The 26,890-nt window shown below is 39.1% G+C and overlaps 1 protein-coding gene and 1 long non-coding RNA gene across 3 annotated transcripts in view; one reads left to right on the top strand and one right to left on the bottom strand.

Moving 5' to 3' along the window:
- Nucleotides 1–23,341, bottom strand: part of WDR72 (WD repeat domain 72) — a 229,522-nt gene extending 206,181 nt beyond the window's left edge. Inside the window, exon 1 of one of the 2 annotated variants that reach the window (XM_070501346.1) lies at nt 23,225–23,341. In XM_070501346.1, the coding sequence (XP_070357447.1) occupies nt 23,225–23,227 (3 nt within the window). In that variant the 5' untranslated portion in view covers nt 23,228–23,341. Of the gene's footprint in view, nt 1–22,612; nt 22,860–23,224 lie in introns of those variants that run through there. The other variant, XM_044764862.2, reaches the window with a different exon arrangement.
- Nucleotides 22,931–26,890, top strand: part of LOC139042530 (uncharacterized) — a 79,822-nt gene continuing 75,862 nt past the window's right edge. Inside the window, exons 1-2 of the long non-coding RNA XR_011499331.1 lie at nt 22,931–23,065; nt 24,489–24,573. This is a non-coding gene — a long non-coding RNA (uncharacterized lncRNA). The remainder of the gene's footprint in view (nt 23,066–24,488; nt 24,574–26,890) is intronic.

Raw genomic sequence — 26,890 nt, 5'->3', positions numbered from 1 at the left:
AAAAATTATCAATCCAATAGAAGAAAAAATTTTATTACAGCAAACAAGCATGGAAAATAGAAAAAGTAAAACTAATTGGTAAATTCACATCCAAACATATCAGAATTTACAATAAATAGATAAATTAAACTTATTAGTTAAAAGACAAAGATTCTCAATTAGATTATATCCTACCATATCCTATTTATAAGAAATTCCTGAAGTATTAACATAGAAAGTTTGAAAATAAGAGATGGGCAATCATAAACCAGGCAAATAATAATGAAAGAAAACCGATACAATTTTAGACAAAATAGGCTTTAGGGTAAAAGCATTACTGGAGAAGGGGAAAAAGGTCACTATATAATGATTAAATAAATCATACACCAGAAAAGAATAAGATCTCCAATCTGTAGGTACTCAATAGAAGAGCTTCAAAATACATAAAACACGATCTTGCAAAGAAAAGTTGATAAATTTACTATTAAAGAGGCAGATTTTACATATCTGCATTAGTAATAAATAGATCAAGCAGACAAAAAAAATGTAAGGAGAGAAAACACTTGAAGCACATAATTTGGGTTTATAATGTTATGGACATACAGAGATTCCTGCTCCCAGGTATTGAAAAAGATCCTATTAAATCATATATATAACATTTATAAAACTGACCATTTTAGATCACAAAACATGTCTCAACGGGTCCCAAAGGATTTTATATCATATAGGCAACTTTGTTATTGTTACATAAGTCATGTCAGCTCCACCTCCTGGTGACCTCATGAATGAGTGATGGCCGCAATGTCCCGTCCGCTACAGCCCTTCTCAGCTTCTGTAGCCTCATGCCTATGGCTTCCCCTATGGAGTCAATCCATTATCTCAGTTTTGGTCTTCCTCTTTTCCTGCTACCTTCAATTTTTCCCTGCATTACTGTCTTTTTCCAAAGAGTCTTGCCTTCTCATGAGGTGCCCAAAGTAGGATAGCCTTAATTTTATCATTTTTGCCTCCAGCGGTGCTTCAGGCTTAATTTGCTCTAGGACCCACTCCTTTATCGGGCAGTCCAGAGTATCCATAGAGCTCTCCTCCAATGCCATACTTCAAATGAATCCATTTTTTTCCTGTCAGCCTTCTTCACTGTCCAGCTTTCAGACCCGTACATAGTAATTGGGAATACGAGAGTGTGGATAATCTTGGCCTTCGTCTCTAATGACACTTCCTTACGTTGATGATCTTTCCTAATTCTTTCATTGCTGCCCTTTCGAGTCTCAGTCTTCTTTTGATTTCTTGGCTGCAGTCTCCATTTAAATTGATGACTGACTCAAGGTAAACAAAATCTTTAACAATTTCAGTGTCTTCATTGTCTATGTCAAAGTTGTGTAGTTCTTCTGTAGTCATGATTTTGTCTTCTTGATGTTCAAATGCAGTCCTGCTTTGGCACTTTCTTCTTTCACTTTCGTCAGACATCATTTCAAGTCATTTCTGCTTTCTGCCAGTAAGATGGTGCCATCTGTATATCTTAGATTATTGATATTTCTTCCTCCAATTTTCACTCCTTCATCTGAGTCTAGCCTAGTTTTTTGTATGATATGTTCTGAATACAGATTAACCTGATAAGGAGATAAAACACATCTTTGTCTGACACCTTTGCATATATGAAACCCTTCAGTCCCTCCATATTCTGTCCTGATAGTGGCTTCTCATCCACAATACCCACAGGGGCACTTACATTTCACAGGTATTTGGTGATTGTGACACCACAGACCAGAGCACACGTGGTTTGAACCCACACATCATGCAACAGAAGGCAATCATAAACCACTCCTGCATTTTCCTTTTTTCCTTTTTCTCTTTCTTTTAATTTTTTTTTACTTTGAAAACTGTCTGATGAGACAATCCAAAATAGGCAAGATAATCATGACCAAAATGAATATAAATCTGAAAGCTTAGCTCAACAGACACACACAACACAAGTTTGAAATTCTCCCTCCCTAAATATTTGGAAACTAACATAAATATATTCTAAATGTTCCTTGTGGTATCAAGGAAACATGATGAAAATTAGATATTATTAAGACACAAAAGACAATGAAGACTTTGTATAATGAAACTTTTCAGATGTAGATTTTGTATTAGAAGGGAAATTATAGCCTTAAATGCAAGTAGTAAGAAAAAAAAGATGGAAAATTAACGAGCTAAGCATCTAAATTAAAATCTTATATAAAAGAAGAGCAGCACAGGGGCTAGCCCTGTGGCATAGTAGTTAAGTCTGGCACACTCTGCTTTGGCAGCCAGGGTTCGCGGGTTCAGATCCTGGGCATGGACATACACCATTCATCAAGCCATGCTGTGGCATGACCCACATACAAAATAGAGGAAGATTGGCACAGATGTTAGCTCAGGGTAAATCTTCCTTAAAGCAAAAAAAAAAAAAAAAAAAAAAACCCAACCAACCAACCAACAAAAGACAGGAAGAGTAGCAACAGATGTTAGAGCAAATCTTCCTCACCAAAAAGAAAAAACAAAAGAGAGAGAGCAGGGTAAATCCAGAGAATGCAGAAGAAAACAATACACAATACAGACAAGATCACACATTAATATAATAATAATTTTTTAAAAAGGAAACAATCTACACAGCCAAAACCTTGTTCTTTGAAAATTGAAATAATATGAGTAAATCTATGGCAAGTTTGATAAGTTTGATAAGGAAGTAATTAAAAACACTAAAAAATAATATAAAGAAAAAATAATTTAACACAAATATGTTAAATGGGAATATTATAAGTAACTGTATGCCAAAAATTTGGAAAGATTAAGTGAAATAATTTTTATAGAAGTACAGATTACTAGAACCAAATGACATGAAATAGACAACACAAATATACCCGTAACCATTAAAAAGTAAAGCTACACACACTCATTTTACCAAAAACTTTATATTGGAGTATAATCTTAGGAATTAGCAGGTACATCTTTACATATGAAAACATAGGGCAAATCCCCATAAATTCTTCTAAGTAAAATGACAGCTCGTATAACAGCTCACTTGTATTCAAATCAACAGATGAGAGAGGGGGAGCAAGAAGCAAAGAAAGTTGGAACATAATGATTTCCAACTGAAGCAAGCAGAGGAAAAAAGTGAATCAAAACAAAGAAACAGAAGACTAAAACCCCCACAAAACTTGTCGGTAGAGTGGCAAAATCTGGCAGTCTTGGGGCTCGTAGTGTAAGAGCAAATCGGCTCAAATCTCCACCACTCCTGGGGGTTCCATGGTATTCCAGCTCAGGACAGTTACTGCCCATCATGGCCCTGATCTGGCTGAATAAAAGATGATGAAATGCCTAATACACTCTGTTTAAGAAGGCAGAAAAGCAGAAAGTAGTAGTTTTAACAATATCTAAGACAAAGAGTTAAATAGATAGTAAGTTTCATTTATCAGGAAAATTCACTTTGGGGGAACAGCTCAGACCCATGAATATCAGATGAATGTGACACAAGTGAAGATTGCAAACCTGGTAGTGAGAAGGACCCACATGGGTGTGTTTAACATTCTGCTACTAAGAATCACTACTCCTAACTTTGTATTAGTCTTTTCACCGTAGTGCCTAGAATTACAATGAAAATCACCATTCAAAAATCATTTGCATTTTGACCTCCACTCCTGGCTTGGCTAATATGTGCTTCTCAGAACTAAGAAGCTGTAGAAAAGAGAGTGCTCATGGTCACATCCCTCCAAAGGAAACTAGGCATTTTTTTTCTCCTTAGGCAATGTACACCTGACTCTTGTCCAAGGACTCTCCTGATACCTTTTTAACTTTACCTAGGAAAGCGTAGGCAAGGCAACTTGTCTAGACTGCTAAGTACAATCACAGCAGAAAGAAATTTGGGGAACATTTACCAGGAAATTAATATATTTGTAATGATTAACATGATACTAAAGACAAATAATTCCTGAAGTGAGTTATTTATATCCCTATTACTCTGGAAAATTAGCTTCTCTTACTTGATTCACTGCAACTTTGTCTACGCAACAATCAGCCACTTTGTATTATTCTGGTTTTTTAACATCCCTTGAAATTATCTACTCTGCATTGATGTCTCCCTAATGAAATGATACAATTCCCCCAAGAATATAGACCAGACCTTGCTTAGTGTAACGCCTGGCCCATAGTGGGCACTTGATAAATATTCTTTTAACCAAACTGATCTTGATGCTTCTTCCTTTTATATTCTTTGTGAAAGATAGGAATCATGTCTTAGACATTATTATATTTCCTACAGTGCCTGAAGCACAGTGCTCTGAACATAGGAAAGTGGTAAATATTGGTTGAATAAATTCTTTTCTTTATTATTTTTAAGCTCTATATTTCGAGAGGGACAGAGTTGGCTAAGAGTATGAGCTGTAAATTGGCTTAGAATTAAATGTGAGCCCCTTAATCCCTCTGAGCTTCAATTTTCTCCTCTATAACCTGGGAATAACAACAACACCTAGCTCAGAGTGGTTGTGAGGTTGAAGTGAGAGCATGCTTATAATGAAGAGCACAGAGTGGAATTCAGTAAATTACTATTATTTTTATATTAGCTCCCATACTTCTGGATAATAGCAACAGTTACCCATATATCAAACTTTTTCACCATTACACTTTTGCTTTACACTTTTGCTTATTCAAATTAAATTCACCTCAAATTCAATAGACTTTAAATCCTCTGAAAGCAGGAACTTCTGTCTGATTTGTCCATTGCCCTATTCTCAGGGCCCAGAAAAGGGCTGGGACAGACAGGTAGTCAACAACTATTTGCTGAATGGATGAATAAATGAATGGAAATATATATTATAGTCTAAAGACTCACATCTGGGAAAGCATCCACCCATTCAAATATTTACAAATACTTAGGAATGTATCAAAATACAAGGCGCTCAGAGTTTAGAAAATCAAATAAGTCAAAGAATTTCAAATATTAAAATCCCTAATAGTCATAGGATTCCTAACACATCCAAATTAGAAAACTAAAAGCACCAAGGCCAAAGCCACAAGAAATCAGGTCTTAACCAGAATTCATCCTGAACAATCCAGATTGCTAAGTGTAGTGAAAACAGACCTGGAATTCAGAGACATAGTTCTAAGGCTTCTATTACCTCTTATTATCCTTATTTCCAGACTATAAAGGCAATATGTAGTAAAATGAGGATACTATCACCTGCAATGCCTACATCTCAGTATTCTTATGAAAAATAAATTCAGTGATGTAAATAAAAGCATATGGGTATAAATATACATATTATGCTATCATTATGCCTTACATATATCACTGACATTATAAACTTCCATAAATCTAGAATTTAGGGCAAGAGTGTCCTTGAGGATCACTATCTAATCCCCCTTGCTTCTAAGAAAGCTGACAATGAGAAACGTGGTCTAGACAACTCTTCAGATTACCTCTAATTCTGAGAGACTAGGCGAATTGTACAGTGAGAATAAGTAACTGATTAAAAGGCTGCATATCTCCTAAGTTATTTTTTCAGATTCTTTTTTTTTCTTGCAGCAAACTTTTAAAAGTGAGGCCAGAAACTTAGAGCCTTGCTATCAATAGGAGAGAGAGCAAATCTATATCTTCTGAGATCCTGTACAATTCCCCAGGAATCTCTAATCAAAAATAAACCTCAGAGGGGCTGGCCCCCTGGCTGAGTGGTTAAGTTCGCGCGCTCCGCTGCAGGCGGCCCAGTGTTTCGTTGGTTCGAATCCTGGGCGCGGACATGGCACTGCTCATCAGGCCACGCTGAGGCAGCATCCCACATGCCACAACTAGAAGGACCCACAATGAAGAATATACAACTATGTACTGGGGGGCTTTGGGGAGAAAAAGGAAAAAAAAATAAAAATTAAAAAAAAAAAAAAACCTCAGAGAAAAAGGTCTATTGTAGAGTCTCTAACCTAGAGGGAAACTCTGTGATGTGGGGGAGTAAGTTATGCTCCTGACAGAAGCATACTGTCCCATTTCAAATGATTATCTGTCTAGATGAGTTTTAAAATCTTTGGAAAAGGATTACAAACCTCTATCCCAGTTTATAATTATTGTATTTATACAATTTATAATTTATAATTATTGTACAAATTTGAGTACCCAACTGATGTTTTGGAATGTTTAAATCAAGACTATGGATAGATGTTTATAGGTCCTTAAATGCTTTCTAAATCTGGTCTATTTAAAGGCAATTTAAAATAAATACTTCCATTGGAGAAAAAAAAGTAGACATTAAAAAACAAAAATACTTGGGGGCTGGCCCGGTGGTATAGTAGTTAGGTTCATATGCTCCGCTTCAGAGGCCTGGGGTTCACAGGTTTGGATCCCTGGTGCAGATCTAGCACAGCTCATCAAGCCCTGCTGTGGCAGCATCCCACATAAAGTAGAGGAAGATTGGCACATATGTTGGCTTAGCGACAATCTTCCTCATGCAAAAAGAGGAAGATTGGCAACAGATGTTAGCTCTAGGCCAATCTTCCTCACACACACACAAAATGTTACATAGACAGGAATAAAGTTACAGACTACATTATAAAGGGCAAACAAATTTCTCTCATTTGGATCTAGTCACAGTACCAAGCACAACATTTTAGATTTTAATATTGTATTTTCTAACTCATATAAACAATATAATCAATAGCTTATCGTATAATCAGTATAGCTATTTAAATAATTATATAAACACTCACACACAAAACTATACCCATAAGTGACTCTCAAATAATTTCTACACAAAGTTTTGAATGCAGTCTACTCAGATGTCACAATGGATTCTCAGGATGAGAAGATGAATGGTCTTCAGGAAGCTCACAGCCTGCAGGTAGAATCCCCCATGTAAATGAATTACTCACTAGTTATACAGTTGAATATATAGAGATATATAGATATCTATACATATTCCACTGGTCTTCCCAAAGTGACTTTACTATGTAACAAGTGCTCTGGACATGTATAAGTGCCACGGGAACACAGATAAGAGTGTGTTGTGACCTATAGAGAGTAGCTGGTGTTTTATCATCTTTCCCATCCTTCTGATTTTCATCCCCTTTTTCAACAATATATAATCTCTCAAAACCCCTTTCATACATATATATTTATTATTTTCTTATTTCTGAAAAGTATAATGAAAAATAATTTTAAGGAAAAAGATTATTTTAGATCTAGTAATTATTAAACTATGTATTACAAAGCTGATTTTGATATATTTTTATATATAAAGATAAATTCAATTTATTCCTAACTATAACAAAAACCATAACATTAAATTTAAATATGCTATTTTAATATTACATATTTAAATATAGATTGAAATTTAGGTACATAGGAAATAAGACCAAAACTGCATCTGTGACATAATGTTTGGATTTCCTATCTTATATGGTTAATAAAGTCAAAGGAATCATTTTTATAATTTCCACGTTGTGTTTCTAAATTAGAGAGGAAGCTTCAGACTTTTATTTGCAAATGGTTTTTAGTCTTTCAAAATACATGAAGTTTGTGAATATTTTTCCTTTTCAGAAAAAGCCATGTTCAATGAAATCGTTCTGATTTTCCCCTTTTTAATATTGATTTTAAAGTCCTAGTGACGGTTTGATGTTCTATACAAGACTCTTTATCAGATGAATGCACTTTACGGATTGAAGGGTTCCTTCTCGTAATGAATCTGCAGCATTCTTACTGTTTTCACTTTCAGTGACACAGGATTTCAACAACAGATTTCTGTGCTTCCTTTCTATACCCAATGGCTGACTATAATATAAATTAAAACAGAGCTTCCCTAGCTGTATGCCATGGCACATACTGGCCCGTGAATAGTTGATATGAGGCGTGAGAGAAATTGAAACCCTCAACCCAGTGTGTGTACAAAGACAATCATTTTCTGTGTTTATACTTTGACGTGAAAAAGGATGGGAAACATTGAATTAAGTAAAACTTGTCTAGGAACACAAATAATTTAAAAGCTAGGTCCAAACCATTAATTACAGAGTTTGGAAAACAATACTTATAACTAAGAAATAAACCTCCTGGTGATGCAGTCACACTGATTGCACAAACTCTCGTCATGAGCACCCGGAAGCTCCCAAACTGTTCCATTTTAAAGGGAAATTTTAAAAAATAATATATTTTTAAGTAGAAATAGCAAAGGGCTACCTAATCTAACAATGTGAGCTTACTAATCGCCTCCCAAACCACAGGGGCTCTTAACTCACCAGTAAGGAAACACCGACAAACCTGTAAATTGCGGCTGACAAAGGATGGGTATGTCTTTTCAATGTTTGATCCCTAGTCACTAGCACACTGCCCGCCACACACATGACGTTCAATAAATATTTCTTAAGTGACTGTATTTCATCTTGAAAATGGAGCAATAGTTCACCAGAAACTGGAAGAAACTTTAAGAATGTGGAGTTAAACTCTTATTTTGCTTATGAGGAAGTAGAGAAAAGGTGATGAGACTTTCCTACAACCAGAGAGTCTTCTTGTTCTGGTAGAACTAGATTCTGAGGAAAGTTACCTCTCCTGCTCCCCTCTTTGTGTTCCCTCCAAATGGATGGAAATATAAGGTTTCTGATTCTAGGATGATTATTAGGTCATATCCAGCACACCAACATCTCCATTAAGTTAATTCAACATATACTTTATTATGAAGAAAAGAGGCAAGAAACTAGAATAGAGTCAGACAGATTTTTGTCTTTTTCCTCCCTTAACAGCTAGCAAATATTCTTTGAACTTCAGCTTTCTCGTGACAGAATGGGAAAGATAATTACCTTGGAAAACTGATGTGAGGACAGGTGATTCTTCACAGAAAATGCGCATAATTCCTTGTTCATAATTGGTACTCAGTAACTGTTTCTTGAATGAATGAATGAATGAGGCAATGAATTACTATAATTTTATACTAGGGGCAGAGAATGTGACTATCACTTTCTAGCAATACCTTTCTCGGTGTGAGATTTCTTTCCTTACTTTTGCAATACGGTAACTACAATTTCTTTTCTCAAAAATATTGTGGGCATATACTAGATTATTTGGCCATGAAAATGTAAAATTTGTTAATATTACTTCTAAAATCTATGATGATCTTTTAATCAATGACTCCAGGTCAAACTAGGGCTGTAAGATTTAGCAAATAAAAATACAAGATGTCTAGATAAATTTGAATTTCAGATAAACAACAAATAATTTTTTTAGCATAAGTATGTTCTAAGAAATATTTGGGACAAGTTTACACTAAAAAGAAAACACTGCCTATTGCATGGGACACGCTTATAAAAAATTATTTATTGTTTATCTGAAATCCAAATTTAACTGGGTATCCTAGGGCCACTGTCAACCCTAGGCTACAGCCAAATGGGAGCCCTGGAACTCAGTATCACTCCCCTCCCTCCTTCTACAGATGAAGGAACAAGACCCAGGAAAGTTACTTGGCCAGAGTAACCCAGGCAGAGAGTAGCTGAGCAAGAACCAGAAGCAGGTCTACTTTCAACCTGCTTAGAACTCTCCCCCTGCACACCATGACAAAGATGACCCAGACTTCCCTACCTGAAAATTTTAGTGATCTGCTAAGCAAAATTCTTCATTATTTTGGTGCCTCTTAAAAAAAATTTTTTTTTTTTGGAGGAAGATTAGCCCTGAGCTAACTGCTGCCAATCCTCCTCTTTTTTGCTGAGGAAGATTAGCCCTGAGCCAACATCCATGCCCATCTTCCTCTACTTTATATGTGGGACGCCTACCACAGCATGGCGTGACAAGCGGTGGCATGTCGAACCCAGGATCTGAACCTGCGAACCCCAGGCCACCGAAGCGGAACATGCGCACCTAACTGCTGTGCCACCAGGCTGGCCCCCAAAATATTTTTTAAAGTCAAGCAAAACAACAACAATAAAATCTCTTATATTCAGGTTCTAATGTGGCCTCCACTGACTTTAAAAGCTGGGCTAGCACTTCCTGGTCCTTTCCTCATAAATACGATACCTGGCAAGCACAAAACAACACACATTACAGACCCATCCTCCTTCTCACCTTCATCTTCTTCCTTGTAACAATTTGTTTTGATCACTCTGACTCGTCTGAGGCTAGTAGAATAATGAGTGTGACGCAAATACGGTTTTGTGGTAGGTGCGGACTGAACACTGGAATTGTTTACCTCAACATAAATACCTTTCTTCAGGGACAAGCCCAGACACTGAGTCTTTGCCTTCCTAGCCTCAAAGACAGAGACAAATCTTGAACCCCTCGACTGAGGACAGCCAATCAAAAAATACAAAGAACAAAGTTCTCGGTCACCATGCATGAATTCTGAGAGTAACCTCCTGACTAAAGGAAACATCTGTGAGGAAAGTAAAAATAACGTAGCAGAAGCTTTGAGATAAAACAGATCTGGGCTTGAATTTCAGATCTGCCACTTCCAGTCCTATGATCTCTCTGATCCATCTTTTAAGTGGAGAGGAATCCTACCTACTTTCTTCAAACCTCATACATTGGCACCATGGGGGATACAAATGAATTACTTCATCATTCTTTCCTTCACAAAAGATAACCTGGTCATCTTGAGCCCAGAGGGAGTTTTGTTTCTAAATTTAGACTTTAGGTTAAAAAAGGTTGGAGTGCTAAAAGTAATCAAATTGTACACTTTAAATGGGTGTTATATATTGTATGTAAATTATACCTTAATAAAGCTGAAAAAAATAGATTGGAGATTAGAGTAAAGCAATTTGGTCAATGTCACACAGCTAGCTAGTAAGTCGCAATAAACTGGAAGAGGATAAAGTAGGGCTTCATGAAAGAACAGGAGAAGTTAAGCTGTAGAGAAAGTATCTGGGTAGCAGGGTAGGCCAGAGTCGGAGGTATCTGATCCACAAGGGACTATGAAGCACGCAGCCTCAGGAGTCCACGGGAACCTAAGGGTTTGTGCACAGCTGGTTTCAGCAGAAACCCTGTCCCCCCAACCTGTCTGTTTGCAGATGCTCCCAAAGCAAAAGATCTTATTTTATCAACAGATTGTAATCAGATCACTCCTTAGAAAAGGTAAAAAATTGTTCCTACAAAGTCTAAGGCTGCCCAAGGCATATTTGAATAACACATAAAAATCTACCTGGTCTACCCACTGGAGCATGACTATTTCAGAATTAACCCCTAACCAACATCAAAGCCAAGCTCCTTCAAACATGTCATTATTCAGTGATTAATTGCTACTTAAGAAATTCTAGAAGGTAATGCGTTTTAGGTAGGTAATATCTTGATAGGTAAAGTTAATGGTAAAAGAACCCAGAGTTCAAGAGAAGAATTAACCAGTTATGCAAATTAATCTCTGAACTCCAAATACCCAAAACAGCCAAGAAATCACATCTCTATAACTATACGATGAGGTTTTTGTCACAGCTCGAAGCTTTCCCAGCCTTGAGAGTCAAAGATTTTCACAAAGTATTACCTTCAAACTTCACCTCCATGCTCATTAAGCTGTAGTACAGAAGAGCTAACACAGCTGAATTAATGCCAAGTCCGTTCCATTTATAGTCACTGTGAAAGAGATGAGCATTCAGCTTGCAAAAGAAATTTGAGAAGGACAACTCATTTCTTTCTGGGTAGCTCGTTCACTTTTACTTATATTCAGTCAGTGAACAACTTCATAGAACTCCAATTCTCTTTTCTAAAGCCTTAGTTTTAGGCTTTAAGAAGTTGATTTGTTTTCCTTTTAATTTCTACATTTAACTCTGTGAATATTTACAAAGTCTTTGTTTTGTTTTTGTTTAACCTAGATGTATCTAACATGAACAAAAAAATACCTCTGTTCTAGTCCATTTTTAAATAACTTCAACAAATATTCATCAAGAACCAAATGTATTCAAGGCGGTGGGTTGGGCTACAGAGAACACAAAGAACAGAAAAACACTGTCCCTGACCTCAAAGTAATTACAACTGAGTCATGTTATAATTAGTTTTAACTAAGTATTCCTGCTACTGGGCAAAACAATTGTTTTTTTGTGTGTGAATCTATAAACTTATTTTCAATCTTGAGCCACATTCTTCTTTGCCATATCCAAATACAATCTAAAACTATTTATACCTATTTCTTTAAATTAACTCACTTTATTTTAGAGTATTAAATTAACTTATTTAAGAATAATTTAAATCACACAAGTATTTCTTTTAGAATTATCTTAATCATTAACATCCATATAAAATCATGGGATTTGAAGTGCTGGTTAGATTTTTTTCAAAATGCATTTTAAAGAAATAGTCGTCTATTACCATAAATGTTTGCTGTGCACTACCTAAAGTCATATTGGGACACATGTCTCTAACCCATTCCCATAGTAAAGTCTTTTCTTCTACTCTTTCAAGACCTCACCCCAACCCAGGCAATTCCTTACACCCCAAAACTCTTAGTTGGTGATCCTTCCTTCCAATTAATGAAGAAAATCAAGGCACTTAGACATGAACTTCTGCTCATCCCTTGAACATTCCATATCTTTTCCTTATTTTTAGCTTATTTTTCTAAGATATCCATACTAATCTGCTGTAATAACATTTTTATCTTTAGCCCAAATTTCATCTTCTGTCACCTCAGTTACTCCTTTTTTTAACCCTTATTTTGTGTATCTTCAACTGGTCTCCTTTTTCTTTGGCTCCTTTGCCCTTACTTATATACATTTAGTTACTAAATATTTAATGAGTATCTATATGTGCAAGAGACCATGCAAGATTCTAGGGACGTAGACAAGAAGGGTAAAGACAGTCACGAACCTCCAAGGAGCTCACCGGTGTCTAAGGAGACAGGTGAGTCCTGAGTTACCAACGGTGTGATCAGGGCTATGTAAAGTAAATGCAAGAATGTTTGGGGAGGAAACACAAGTGGAACTTGAAACCAAACATGGGAAGGATTTCTCTAAGAGATAACATCTAAGCTCAAATTCCTAATCTTATACACGTTAAACTTTATTTTCCTCATCCATGAAATGGGAATAATATCTACCTTACTTGGCAGTAATAAGAGGAGGGAGACAGCAGGTACCCAGTGATGAGGCCCAAGAGTTAGTCAGCCTGGATTCCAATGCCAACTCTACTACTGTATGGCCTTGGATAGGTTACTTTATAACTGTGTATTGGATTCCTCATCAATAAAGTGTAAATAAATAATAATATCAATCTGATAGGGTTGATATGAGAGTTAAGTTGGATAATCCATGGAAATCATTAGATAGTAAGCATTCAACAAATGCTAGCCACCATTATTGGAAGGCTTTTTAAATCTCAAAATCTGTGTAAAAATCCTGCTAAGTAAACAGTGGTACAACAAGTAGAATCCTTGCCATTTACACTATTTCATTTTATTATTCATAATTTATAGTATATTCTATTAAATGAATTAAACAGGGGAGATGAAGATAAAACTCCAAAGGGACCAAATTGGCAAAGTAGAACAAAATCTACCATCTTTCCATCTGTTATGGGTTGAATTGAACCCACCTTGAAATTCATATGTTGAAGTCCTAACCTGCAGTACCTCAGAATGTGACCTTATTTGGAGATGGGGTCATTGAAGATATAATTAAGTGAAGATGAGGTTGTGCTGGATTAGAGTGGGCCCCTAATCTAATATGACTAGTGTACATACAAAACAGGGAAATTTGAAGACAGACGCACACAGGGAGAGAGCCATGTGAAGATGAAAGGCAGAGATAGGGTGATAGTTCTATAAGCTAATGAACATCAAAGATTGCCAGCAGACCACCAGAAGGTAGGGGAAAGGCATGGGACAGATTCTTCCTCATAGCCCTCAGAAAGAACCAACCCTGCTGACACCTTGATTTCAGGCTCCTAACCTCTAGAACTATAGACAATAAATTTCTGTTGTTTAAGCCACTCAATTTATGGTACTTTGTGACAGCAGCCCTAGAAAACTAATACATCATCTAACAGATTTTGTTTCTTTCTAGTCAGAACAGAAATCTTAATAATACACATATCAATTCTTGAGACATACACTTAAATTGTATACTGAATCATGCAACTGGCATATACCAAATTCTGTTCTCTATTTCCTTTGTGTAATAAATCTCCTTTCTGTCCACATTATTGGCTCCCTAAAAAAAGAATATAGTTATTTATTCATTCAACAGGTATTTATTGAAAGCCCTACTAAATGAAAGATGAAAAAACACAGGTTCCTGGCCTCTAGGAATTCACAACCTATGAGTCAAGTCATAAGTACATAAATAACTGTTGCAAAGTAGGCTGGGATGAGAATTCCCAAGGTACAAGAGCAAAGCTCGCTTCACTCCCATGGTCATTGATGGCATATTCCATACACCTCAGCTTCTCTCTTAGAAAAATTCTGTGTTTTTCCATGGGCCAGTTGTCTCCTTCCTTAGCCCTGACATCTACTTCTCTTTTCTCAACTTCAGCGCAAGCTGACACTGGAAGGCAGTCCACTGCCTTTATGGCAATCCTTTCCTCCCCAAATAAACAGATGGAAGGCTCTTCCACAGGCAGGGATATGAACCAATGCAGACAACTCCTGCTTGGAGAAGCCTCCCTAATGCACATGATTCTAGTGTTTTCTGATTCTGCCCACAAAACAGGGACACCTCTACCAGGGAAGTCTTTAAAACCACCCTCTTCCGCTCCTGAATCCTAGCAGAAGCTTGGCCAAAACAGATTCACATCAAGGAGGCTTATGCATGCAGAATTCTATGGTGGTTTGGAGAGAGTGGTAAAGGAGGCATAGCATTTGAGGGCCATAATTGAAAGGAATCTTAGCCTTACCAGAATACCCAAATTTTTAAAAACGTATTTTCTGGGACTTCTAGCCCGTTCTAGCATTAATTCAAGACACACAAGGTGAGTCATTGCAACCATTCTTCTCATCTTAATGGATTTTCTGTCATGAGCAAAGATAAGCCCTATCTCCTCTTTGTATTCCCCTACCTCATGTCTTTACAGCATTTTCCCTAGCCCTGGCTCCTCCCACTTTCCCACTTTCCTACTTTCCCAGAACACATCCCCACCTTCTGCCTTAAATGTCCTTTCTCTTTCTTCCCAAACTTAGGACATAGTGTTGGGGCTGGCCCAGTGGTGTAGTGGTTAAGTTCACGTGCTCCACTTGAGTGGCCTGGGGTTTGCAGGTTTGGATCCCAGGCGAGGACCTAGCACCACTCGTCAAGCCACACTGTGGCAGCATCCCACATAAAATAGGGGAAGATCAGCACAGATGTTAGGTCAACAACAATGTTCCTCAAGCAAGAAGAGGAAGATTGGCAACAGAAGTTAACTCAGGGCCAATCTTCCTCACAAAATAAATAAATAAATAAAAGGTGAAAAATAAGCCTGGAGAGATTTGATGAGCAGTGTTCAATTAAAAAACAGAAAAGACATAGTGTTACAAATTCAATTCAAGTGTTTACTGAATGGCAACTAGAATCATGGGCATTCCAGACATTGTGCTGGGGGCTTTCCCACGCATTATCTCATTTAATCTGCACACCTACCATTGGTGTTATTAGGAAAGGAGACTTGGTGAATCTAAATCCCTTGGCTAGGATTACATCCTTAAATCTGTCTGACTTCAAGGACAATCTCACTTCTCAAAGGGCTTGAGAGTGAGAGTATACAACAATGACACCACTACCTGTTTACAATTTACAGTTCCTGTTTACAGACAAGCCATTCCACCTATTTCTTTAAAAACAAAACAAAAACAACTTCGGTTCAAACACAGGGGTGGTTAAGGTGCCAAATCACTCATTAATCCAAGGGTAAATGTATAAGTAGATTTTCTCTACTTAACCTACAAAACCTACTCATTACATGTGTGAAAGTACATGCATGGGCAAGAGTGTTTTCAGAGCAGCAGGGCTTTGAAAACAACAAGAAGCCCATTGTAACAGTGGTGTCATGGAACAAGACTCAGTACAAAGTGAGATTTCTACACTGCGATGATTTCAATGCAGCACATGTCCCAGAGGTAGCCCAGGGAGACAGGGAAGGGTTTGACTGGAGCTACAGGCCAACAGAAATCAGGCAAATGTGGCACTTTCTAATATGTGCCGGCCTCTACTTATTCTAAAAGAAATGTCCCTGGTAAGGGGAAGCCCTTGTCTCTGCTCTGCTGGGTTTCTGTTGACCAAAGAAGTCACTGTCCAGTGATATCAAGAAATTCTGTCCCTAGGGCATAAATAAATACCTGACTCCTATAGTTCATGGGTGTATGAGAGCTCAAGAGGCCTGGAATTGATCCAACCCATTTTACTTGGCAAGAAACCACCTAGTAATACCTTGTTTGTATTTCTTGGAGGAGGGACACAAGAAACACTTATTTCATTCCACACAATAATTCACCACAATCAGAGGGAGCACAGTAAGGGCAACACCATCTCCCAGCTGCTGATTACATCAAAGGCTTGCAGCACAAATTCAATTTTATGATGTTAATCTCGGCCTGCCACTCAGAAATTTTCTCTGAGGGATATGATTTTTCTCTGGATTTCATTTTAAGAATGATTTTCTTTGTCCACAATCAATAAAGATATGTTTTCATCAGAAGACTCTATCTTGGTAGAATTCAATTGGCTATTTCAATCCCTTTTGGTGACACAATATTAATTAAAATAGTTTATGTTGCACTTCAACGGGAAAAAGAGGCAGTGAAAATAGTAGCTACTCAGAACACATGTTCTATACACATCAACATGGAGGGCAGAAAATAATTTTCTCCTTCTCCAGGTGTCAGATATTAGCTATTCAAGACAGTTGCTCTGACTTGGTCTATCTCTGTGATCTCACTGAAAAAAAAACTGAAACTTTTCCTGTTTGCATTTATTGTTCAATAGGAAATCAAAATGCACAGAAAAGATGCTTCAAATGCTCACTTCCCAGTGCCTCAGAAAGAAGAGAAATCAGTGTTTGTATGCCCATGTAGCATGATGGGCTATCAAGAATCACAGTCACTGTTTCTCCTAACTGAAAAAATATATATATACTGTTATTAAAATTTATTTTTATTTTCAATTTCTAAATAATGATCGCATTAAATACACTGCACTTCTCAAAAGCAAGCATATAGAATTAGCACAGAGTTTTCCACATTTAGAAAAGAGGAGAAAATTATTAAATGTGTTACAGAAAATAACTGAATTTTGTCTTAACAGCAGTTTTGGAAGTAGCAGTTAATTTACTTAAGTATTTATGAAGCATCTACTGCCTGCCTGACTCTGGTCACCAGTTGAGACTGAGAGGAAGGGCCCAGTCTCTGGCCCACGATGATGACAGATCATGGAACCTCCATCACCTCAGAGTGAGAAGGGCTGAGGCTTGATTCCCACAAGGTATATGGAGCACCGAAGGCAGGCTGCACTTAACCCTGTCTGGGGAGGGGATCAGGAGGGCTTCTCAAAGGGAAGTTTAATTACTAAAATATTCAGCTGGTAATTTATATCCACAGTTAAAAATTTTTTTTAAAAGGTAGCTTAGTCTCCAACTAGGTCTCTATAGACCAAATCTTCTCATGTTCATAGTCTTGAAATCATCCATTCATTACACTTCTTAACGTAAGAAGGTGGCAATGAACTGTTAAAAGATAAACTGAGGCATATTAAGAATTTTAAGAGTTTATTTGAGCAAAAATAGATTTGAATCAGGCAGTGCCAAACTGGAAGTGGTTAGGAGCACTCTGCCGACAGGAGCTCAGGGAGAGAATTTATAGAGAAAAGGCAGAAGCAGAGTAAGGAAATTATTGATTAGCTATAGCATAAAGCGGAGTTGGCTGTTTGTGATTGGTTGTCCTTAGGTTTCAATTTCATAACCTTGAGGCATTTACTGGCTTAGATTTTGGTTTGCTAATGTAGGCAGCCATGGCAGTAGAGCCACCTCAGTCTAATGGCCTCCTTGTTTAATTTAGCAAAAAAAAGTGGGTGTATTGATACCCCAAAGAGTCTAAGGATTTCACAGAGCTCTGCGTAGATCTCACTCAGTCCATTTCTTCAAAGAGGGGTCTGAATCTGTAAGTGCTCAAAGAATACTCTTTTAGACTAATCTGGATGTTACTATATCAAAAGGAGAGAAAAGCGTCAAATTAAGAGCATCATGGAAATTTATAGACATTCAGTCCAAGTCCCTATTTTATGGATTAAAAAACAACAACAACAGAAAGGTAAGTTGACTTGGTTAAAGGCAAAGTGGGTCAGAGTTTGAGTTTGTTTAGACACTTAGACAGCAATGATAAGGTCTAGACAGACAGATTACACTATTGGCCAGAGAATCTACGTAAATGTGTAGAAGAATGCTGGAAAAACATTGATTAAAAAAAAAGAAAGTATCTATCAGCATCAGAATTAACCACAAGGCTTACTGAAATGCAGAATCCTGGGCCCCTGGCTGGCTGTACTAAATCAGAAGCTCTAAGATATAGGGCCCAGGAATTTGAATTTTCACTAGCCCTCCAAACACATTCTTATTCACAACTGAGGCTAAGGAACTTCATTCAATCTCAGCATCCTCCATGCACAGCACAATTAATTAAAAATTCAAATTAATTGATGAAATTTAAACAACATTCACTGAGTGTATGACCAAAAAGAACAATTCCCTCAAAAAGTTCTTATTCTGGGCCTCGTGTGTATGACCTAACGAAAACGCCAATATCTGGCCTGATCTGGGCCTTCTCTAGTAAACAGTCCTGGCTTGGCCCTCTGACCCACTATTTTTCCCTGCAATGAATGAAATCTAAAGTAGGTAAATTCTTTTGCTATCTACAGCTGTCTCAACGGCATGTACAATTCTTCCCTGTTTTGTAGGACTTTGCAACAGAACTGCCTGAGGTCCTCTCTTTGAAATTCATGTGGGAAAAAGGCCTAAAGGGGGGCATTCTAGATATTCAATTGTTCAGGAAATTTGTAAACACTGTTTGCATGAAAGACAATTTATACACGATCAAGTTGGAATTTCAAGGCAAAGTTTTCCAAATTTAAAAAGAATTTTAAGAGCTAACAATAGTAAAGAAAAATTGCAAGAGGGTAAAATCTTATAACAAATTCCTCCCAAAATGTTCAGTTTGCATTTCGGTACTCCAAAATAACTAACCAATTTTCAATATCCCCTCCCCACAAAAATTTTTTCTAAGACTCACTTCAATAGCTTCAGACTGACACAATGACTGGAGCACGAAGCAGGGCCTAAAATGGTCTGAGATTCTATCATGCAAATGGCAGGAATGCTAACTTTTGCCAGCAAAGAACTCTCAATGTGATCAGAACTCCTTTTATAGAGCCTGCCCCTGATACACAGGCTAACAACACAGCCTTTGTATGTTGAAGGAAAGACAGTAGTGGTTGGAGAAACTCTTCCGAAAGAGAAGAGTTACAATATTTCTTGGTCAGCTTTTTATAATATGCGTGAAATGATAAATCCCATCCATACTCAAGGCTAGATTAGTGTTGTGTTTTCTCTAATCAAGAGAATGAGATGGGTGGAGGGAACCACACTGGTTGATTGTCAACTGTGCATCAGATGGCCTCATGTTTTACACACAACTAAGTCTTCCAACAAAGTTTTGAGGTAGACACCCTCATAGGAAAGACTTGAAGGTTAAATCAGTACCAAATAATGTAAAATATACAATCCTCATTTTACGTTTGAGGAAACTAAAGCTCAGAGAGGCAAAATAATTTGCCAATGTTCCATAGCCAGAAAAGGATGGGACAGCATGGAGACCGTGTGCCATGATTTGCATTTGTCATGCTCTCTCACTCTATCACACCGTCATACAAATTTTTCCCTTGGACTGGAATCCTCTTTCTCAGCATTTCCTCTTGGCAAACTCCCATAAAACTGGAACCTTCAAAACTGGAACTAAATTTTAACTCATTTGAGCCTCTTCTGGTTGATATTTAGCACTCCTCAACTCCCAGCATTCCCTTTTCTCCTTATCAGACCTCTTATCGCTCTGCTATAATTACTCACGCGACCTGAACTATACTATGAATGCTTGGAGGCAGGAACCTGCCCTGTTTTCCTTTGCATTCCTCTATCAGGGCATTCTACGTATAACAAGAAGTCAAAAAATGTTGAGGAGGAAGTCAAACAAGTAATGTAATAGTTATGAATGAATATGATATGGCTTCAAGAGTTGCCTCTCTTTTCTCCTTTCTTGCTTCAGACAAATCAGTTTGAAAATGGTCATGTGTAACTCTGACGTCCACACAAAGAGCAAAAGGTACACACAGAAACATATCTTGGATATAGACGTGAATTCTAATTTCTACTAAAGCAGCCTAAAATCATATCAGCTTTCTGGGCCCTTACAACTCACTGGTGACTCAGAGAAAACACAGTCGATTAAACATGAGGTTGATGGTTCAGTTAATTACAACTTCCTCATCTTGTACTTGCTTATTTTTTAAACACCCAGGTGTAGGTCTTCACATTTTTCCAGGTAAAATTCCATCTTCTTCAAAGGGAAAGAGGAGGGAGGTCACTGTTGAAACACACTTTCTACCATTTTTGACTATTGAGTTGCAGACACTGTGCACTTACGCTATGTGCATCACTTCATTTGCTCTTCATAATGACCTCAGGCATTATTATTATCTGTATACTAAACAGGAGGAAAATGGGCTTGGAGACATAAGTAACTTGCCCAAGACCAGAGCTAGAAAACAGAGACAGATCCACCAGTCTCCAAAACTCAAGCTCTTAATCACTGCACTGCACCGCTGTTGTGGGGTAGGGGCGGGGCCCAGCATGTAACGACACCCTCTGGAAATGAGAGCAAACTCTAGAAGGCATACTTCTCTAGAGCAGTGATACCTAGCTCTAGACATAAGGATTTGCCTTTTATAGAAGAGTTCAAAGGGACCAGAATGTCCATTACGACCGAAGACAAGCTCCTCATTTTGAGGACAAAAATGACACACATATGTTAAGGGACTTGCTGGGACCCCAAAGTTAACTTGGGAACTTGCCAGGACTTCAAAGCTGATCCGGTACTAGAGCTCAGGGCACCGACGCCTTTAGTCCTGATCCCCACCTCATCTCCCTGCCTACAATTCAATCTAGAGCAGAACTGAATCTAAAAATACTAACAACTGGGAAAAATAACTATACTTTCAGAACAGAGCCCCAGAGAGATGTTCTTTATAATGCACTGACAGAATTATTAATGAGATGCCACATATTGTGAGTAACATTATTAAATAACAGAAAGAATAAGTGAATTGTGAAGCCACAAAGATATCGGAATGCAGCAACTTTGAAATATTCCTAATAGCATTATTTTCAAGGTTCCACGAAGTTATTTCATAACTTAAATACACTTCTATTCCAGCTGGCCTCTATTAAGTAGAACCTTAGACTTCTAAAGCATTTACTTCATTGGGTAGAGACTATCAATGTAAGATTTCACACACAGGGAGAAGCTTAACAGTTGATATTTTGTTGATAAAATAATTATAATTTTAAAATATCTTTCCCAAAAAGAATTCAACAGAGTCCCAAGTTTTGCGGTTTAAAAAAATAGCCATTTTACTACATGGACAGTTTCCCATTCGCCTCCAACCCTTCGAATTCTTTACAGAAAACACTATTGGTACATTTTAATTTTGAATTGGAACCAAAGGAAGGTTAGGAACAAAAGTCACAAGACCAAACTAACCACAAATACTTGCATGACAAAAGTGGGTGCTTTCCTCACCCCTGGTCTTTAAGGGGTGAGAATTAAGGAGGGTGGAAGGCAACCTCACTGGGTGTAGGGGGCCTGGAAAGGGAGGGTGGGTAGGGAAGGGGATGAAAGAAACAAAAGTTTCTAAACCCTTTCTTTAGGAAAAAATATTCCCAACAGGTGACCTAGTCTCCAGTAGGTGACCTTGTCTCCAACAGGTGACCTTGAACTCATTTAGCATAAAACTGCGAGAGAAAGGGAAAAAAAGGTAACCTTGCTATATAGCCACGTTCTGTTTGGATCTTAGTTAACTGTTTAGAAATATACACAAAAATGCTCTAGTGAATGAGGAGGGTGGAATAAGGAAGCACCTGTCCCGGAAGTGAATATTCCCAGTATTTCATCTTCTCCAGATTTTTGTCAGAGCAGACATCTCCCCTCCCCCCCGACCCAGCTTTATTTTCCTGCCCCTTGTCCAACTTTACAAGTGGCAAAAGTCTTGTGACAGCTGGCTTTATGCCTGGCTCGGCCGCAGGTGCGCGGCAAGGAAAGTTTTCACCGGATCTCCCCGCCCTGGACAGCCCTCAAGCTGTCACAGCCGCGCCAGCCCGAGTCGTTTTCCCAGCTACTGAGCGCAATTTTGAAATTAAGTCAACCGACTCTCGTTCCTTAGAAGTCCAACTTCGCAGTCTCAAGAAACACTCTCAATGGTGAATGGCGGGTCCCTAAAAGTCTCTAGGGGCAGACGCCTCCCAGGGCCACAGGTGGGAATAGGAGGCCCTCACCAACCGCCCCCTCTCCCGCCCCCTCCCCTGACCGGAAAGGACCAACGTGTCCGATGAGCGACTTCTGTCACCACGGATGCGACATCTGGACAAGAGTTTGAAGAGAGAATTTTCCACGTGCAAGAACTTGGAGCAAAAGAAGAGGTCATAGCAACTGCTACACGCGCTCACCTTCCTTCCCCGCCCCTCAGTATCCAAACGCCGGGCCTGCGCGGGCTCTCAGGGCGGGAAGCCGGGCGGGCACCAGCCCGGGGCAGCCGGTGACCCAGCGCCCGGGACGCGGAGCCTGAGCCCAGCCCGGGGGCGCCCGCCTTACCCGAGCCCCGAGCAGGGAGCAGCAGGGTCCTGGCAGTCTGGCAGAAACAGCGGTTGAGCAGAGGGGCGGCCCTTCTGGGCAGTGGGGACCAGCCCCGGCCCCGCCCCGCCCCCGCCCCGCCCCCGCCCCAAGCCCCACCCCGCCGCGCCCACGCCCGCCTGGCCCCGCCCCGCCCCGCGCTCGCCAGGCTCCCTCCGGCTGCCGCCGGCCTGCCGGTCCCTTCTTAGCTCCCTGGCGTGGCTGCTGAACCTGTCGGCCCGCAGCCTTCGAGGTGGCCTGTCCTTCCAGGGCTGAGAGTTCGAGGTCAGGTGAGGAAAATCAAGGGAGGCCGGGCGGCGCACCCTCGGCCCCGGACCCTGGCAGGGCCCTTTGAGAGGAGAAGGGATGAGAGGAAGTTCCCCTCAAGACTGCATCCGTCTAGCAGGGGACAGTGAGATTCGAGGGTCTAGAATGGGGGAGAAACTCACCATTGAAATCGGCCTCCTAACCTGCTTTGAGTCGGCCAAGTACCGCGACGGACCGAGTGGTTTAGAAAAATGTGAGGAACAGTGTGTCTTCTCAGTTATTTTACTTTCCAGTCCACACCCTCTGGGCAGCCTAGTCGTGAATGCTAAGACTCCCGGAAGCAGGTGGGGAGAAATTCTAAACACTGGCTTTTCACTGATACCTAGCTTCCCAAATACTAAGGATATTTAGTGAGAGCCTAAGTTTTAGGTCTCCTCTGAGGTCAAAGTTCGCATGCCCCCCGAATCTTCCTGTGTGAAATCCCTTTGACTGGGACACTCCCCTCACCTTCTCCATCCTCTGCCTGGTCAGTTTCTGTTCTTGGTTCCCTTGGAAGCTCACGTCCCCCATGCAGGTTAGGTTTTCCTGCTGTTCACTCTCAGGATACTTCAATTCCTCTGTCATGACACTTGTTAGACTTAGTGCAACTGCTTGTTGCATTGGCCTCCCCTCCTTGACTGTCAGCTCAAGCATTTAGTAAATACGTAATAAATATTGTTGAATGATGACGTGCGTGCAACAGTCGACTGTTAAGATTCCCCCAGGCCCTGGCTCTTTAATGAATTTCTCACTTATCGTCGCCTCTAAGTCTGCAGGATCTTATTTCAAATATTCCCACTCCCACCCCATTCCCAAGTCTTCATCCTACCTCTTGGGCAGATTCTTCTTCAGTCTCTGTAGAGGTGCGGCGTGGAAAAAGCCCTAGACTTGGTTCCTCTTGTCTGAACTCTTCTGTAACTAGTTCTGTGGTTTTTAAAGGCCCTCAGTCTCTCTGGGTCTCAGATCAGAGCACTTGATATTTTTAGGGCCTGCGCAAATGGAAAGAAAGGAAAAAGGAAAAAAAGAACTTTTAGGTTGAAGAAAATGTTATAATATATAATATTAATTTATTGGTCTTTATACCAATGCAATTGTTGACAGTGGTGAACTTTACCCAAGCCCTGCAATTCTAGAAAACAGTAAGAGTTAAAGAAATCTTCCCACCCCTTTGTGTTCTGGAAATGGTTTACTGCAAGGAATCATCCATCCCCAAATGAAATAGATAAGAGGTCCTGATAAGACTTACCTTGTTTATCAATGACCAGACTGGCCACAGACCCTCCAAATTCTCATTCTTTGCTTCATAAAAGATTAGCTGATTTGTTTGTGCTTGCTAACCAATCTGAACAAGATACCCGCTACCTTGACTTGACCAAACTTTAGTTAGGCTTCTCTCTTTCTCCCTAGACCTCAACGTTGACCCATCCTCCCTCAGCCTGCGCCAGAATACACCCCTCCTTGACAGCCCACCTGACAATAGGCTGGCCACCAGGTAAAACTTTCTCTTCTCTGCCATAAGATCATGCCACTCTAACTCAGCCCTCTTCCCCACATCCTGTCCTCTCCAGCATTGTGTATTGCTTCCTAGAAAAGAAAAGACATTTTCTGCCTAACCTTTGAAAGGCTTACGGATCTAAGGATCAGAGCTTTCTTCCTCATGTAGTCGCCCCTCCCCACTGCAATAGTCCCTTATAAAATCTTTTTGAATAAAGTCTCTCCTTTCCTCATTCTAATTTGTTTTTATTTGACCTCATAAAATATAATTTTTATGGAGGAAGGGGTCCCCAAATGCGAAAGTGCCTTGTCTCAGATTCCTGTCTGTAAAATAGAAAAGTTGGATTAGGTAGATCAAGATCATTTTTGGCTCCAAAACTAATGAATTCAGAAGGAGAATTTCCAAAGAAGTCAAATCAGACCATTTAGACCTCAGCAAGAAGAGCAAGCTGGCCACTGAGAGCCAAACTGGCCACTTGGAAGTGTTTGATTTGGCTAGCCTGGTATTGTTACTGTTATTTTTTAAATTGAGTTTGAATGTCACAGGCCTCTTCACTCCCTGTAGTCTTCACCATTTTTATTACCTGTTTGGCCACTGAAGGCATTTAAATTTGTGTTCCTAGAATACTTTTGTGCTCTCAGAAAAAAGCCTTGAATTACCAAAATGTCTCCTCCCTTTCCTCCCACCACATGGATAGCGATAGCTGTTAATCTCTATACTATAGGATTCAGGTGTTTGAACAAAAGGACAAATATTTCGTTCATAGTTGAAATGTGTTTCTGTGATAAGATGCTGTCCAGTGCAATCATTTCTCCTTTTTAAGCAGTGAAAGATTTTTACCAAATAAAATAAATATCCCTGGAGGGTATATGGTAAATTAACTTCAAATCAGAATAGAATCTCTGACATAATATAATACAAAAATGAATAGAAATAATGCATAAGGAAATTAATTTGGCCAATTCTGTGAAATAATAAATGATAACTTATGATGCTTTTAATACATGTCCAAAAATTCTGTGATACTCCTCCCTTTGATGGAGCCTAATTCGCCTCCCCTTGAGTGTGGGCTGTACTTAGTGACTGGCTTCTAACAAATAGAATGTGGTAGAAATTATGGAGAGTAACTATCAAGTGTACATCATAAAATGACATTGTAGCTTCCATCTTGTTCTCGCTGTTTTTTGGATCACTCTCTCTGAAAGCCAACTAACATGTTGTTGGGACATTTGAGCAGTTCTATAGAGGCCCATGTGGTTAGGAATGAAGCTTCTTGCCAACAGCTGTCAAGGAACTGAGGCCACCTGATATGAGAATACCATCTTTGAAATGGATCCTCCAGTCTCAACTGACATCTTGACTGGAACCTCATGAGAGACCCTGTATCAGAACCATGCAGTTCATCCACTCTTGAATCCCTGACCCACAGATACTCTGCAATCATAAATGTTTGTAGTCTTTAAGCAGTTGTTTTGCAGTGTTTTGTTACATAGCAATAGAAAACAAATACAGAATTTATTCAGGAAACTTCCATGATGATGATGTGCTAAAGATGATAATACTAATAATATCAGGCATTTTAGAGTTTTCTGCATTATAATGCTTTATCTATCTTCCAAACCCCTTTTGATAGCCTGAACTATGTAGACATTTATCCTTCTTCTTAACTATCCAGTCTTTGCTCCTCTTTCCTATGTTTGGAGAATTCTCACCTTCCTTATGAGGCAGAACCTGTGTCTTCCTGGAGAAGCTGCAAAACAGTACCATTGTTTACTGTTTAATGTTCCATTATACACAGGACACGAACACATGTTCTATGGTTGTGCCAATCAGATTCACAGCCCCAGACAAAATACATCCTGGTGAGGGAGATGGCAGCACCACAGCCATATCTGGTTTCCAGAGGCAGCAGTGCAGTGCTTCTAGCAGCTACATCCAACCTCTGGCAGCAGAGGTGTCAGTTTCTGTGCCTAGTGCTGATGGCAGCCATGCCTCCGTGGTACCAGTGCTGCAGTGTGATTTTGGACTTTGTCATGACTGCATAACATCCAAATTTAGTTTTCCATTTCCCTAGAGAGATCCAATATCCTTGTATAAAATCATTTTATGCTTAGATTAGCAAGTATTGCTTTCTCTTGCACACAACTAAAAACCCTGACTGCTACCGGCAGATACTATCTCCATTTTACAGATGAGAACATTGTAAATGTTGTGTTACTAGATACAAGTAGCAAGTGATAGAGCTGGAATATATTGATTAGTATAGATTGAACTAAGCAAACAAACTTTTAAATTTAGCATTTAAAAGATAAAG

This window comes from Equus asinus, chromosome 2 (assembly GCF_041296235.1).
Source record: "Equus asinus isolate D_3611 breed Donkey chromosome 2, EquAss-T2T_v2, whole genome shotgun sequence".
Classification (NCBI taxonomy): Eukaryota; Metazoa; Chordata; class Mammalia; order Perissodactyla; family Equidae; genus Equus; species Equus asinus.
The sequence above is the reverse complement of the archived record's forward strand: the minus strand, read 5'-3'. Positions and strand labels throughout refer to the sequence as shown.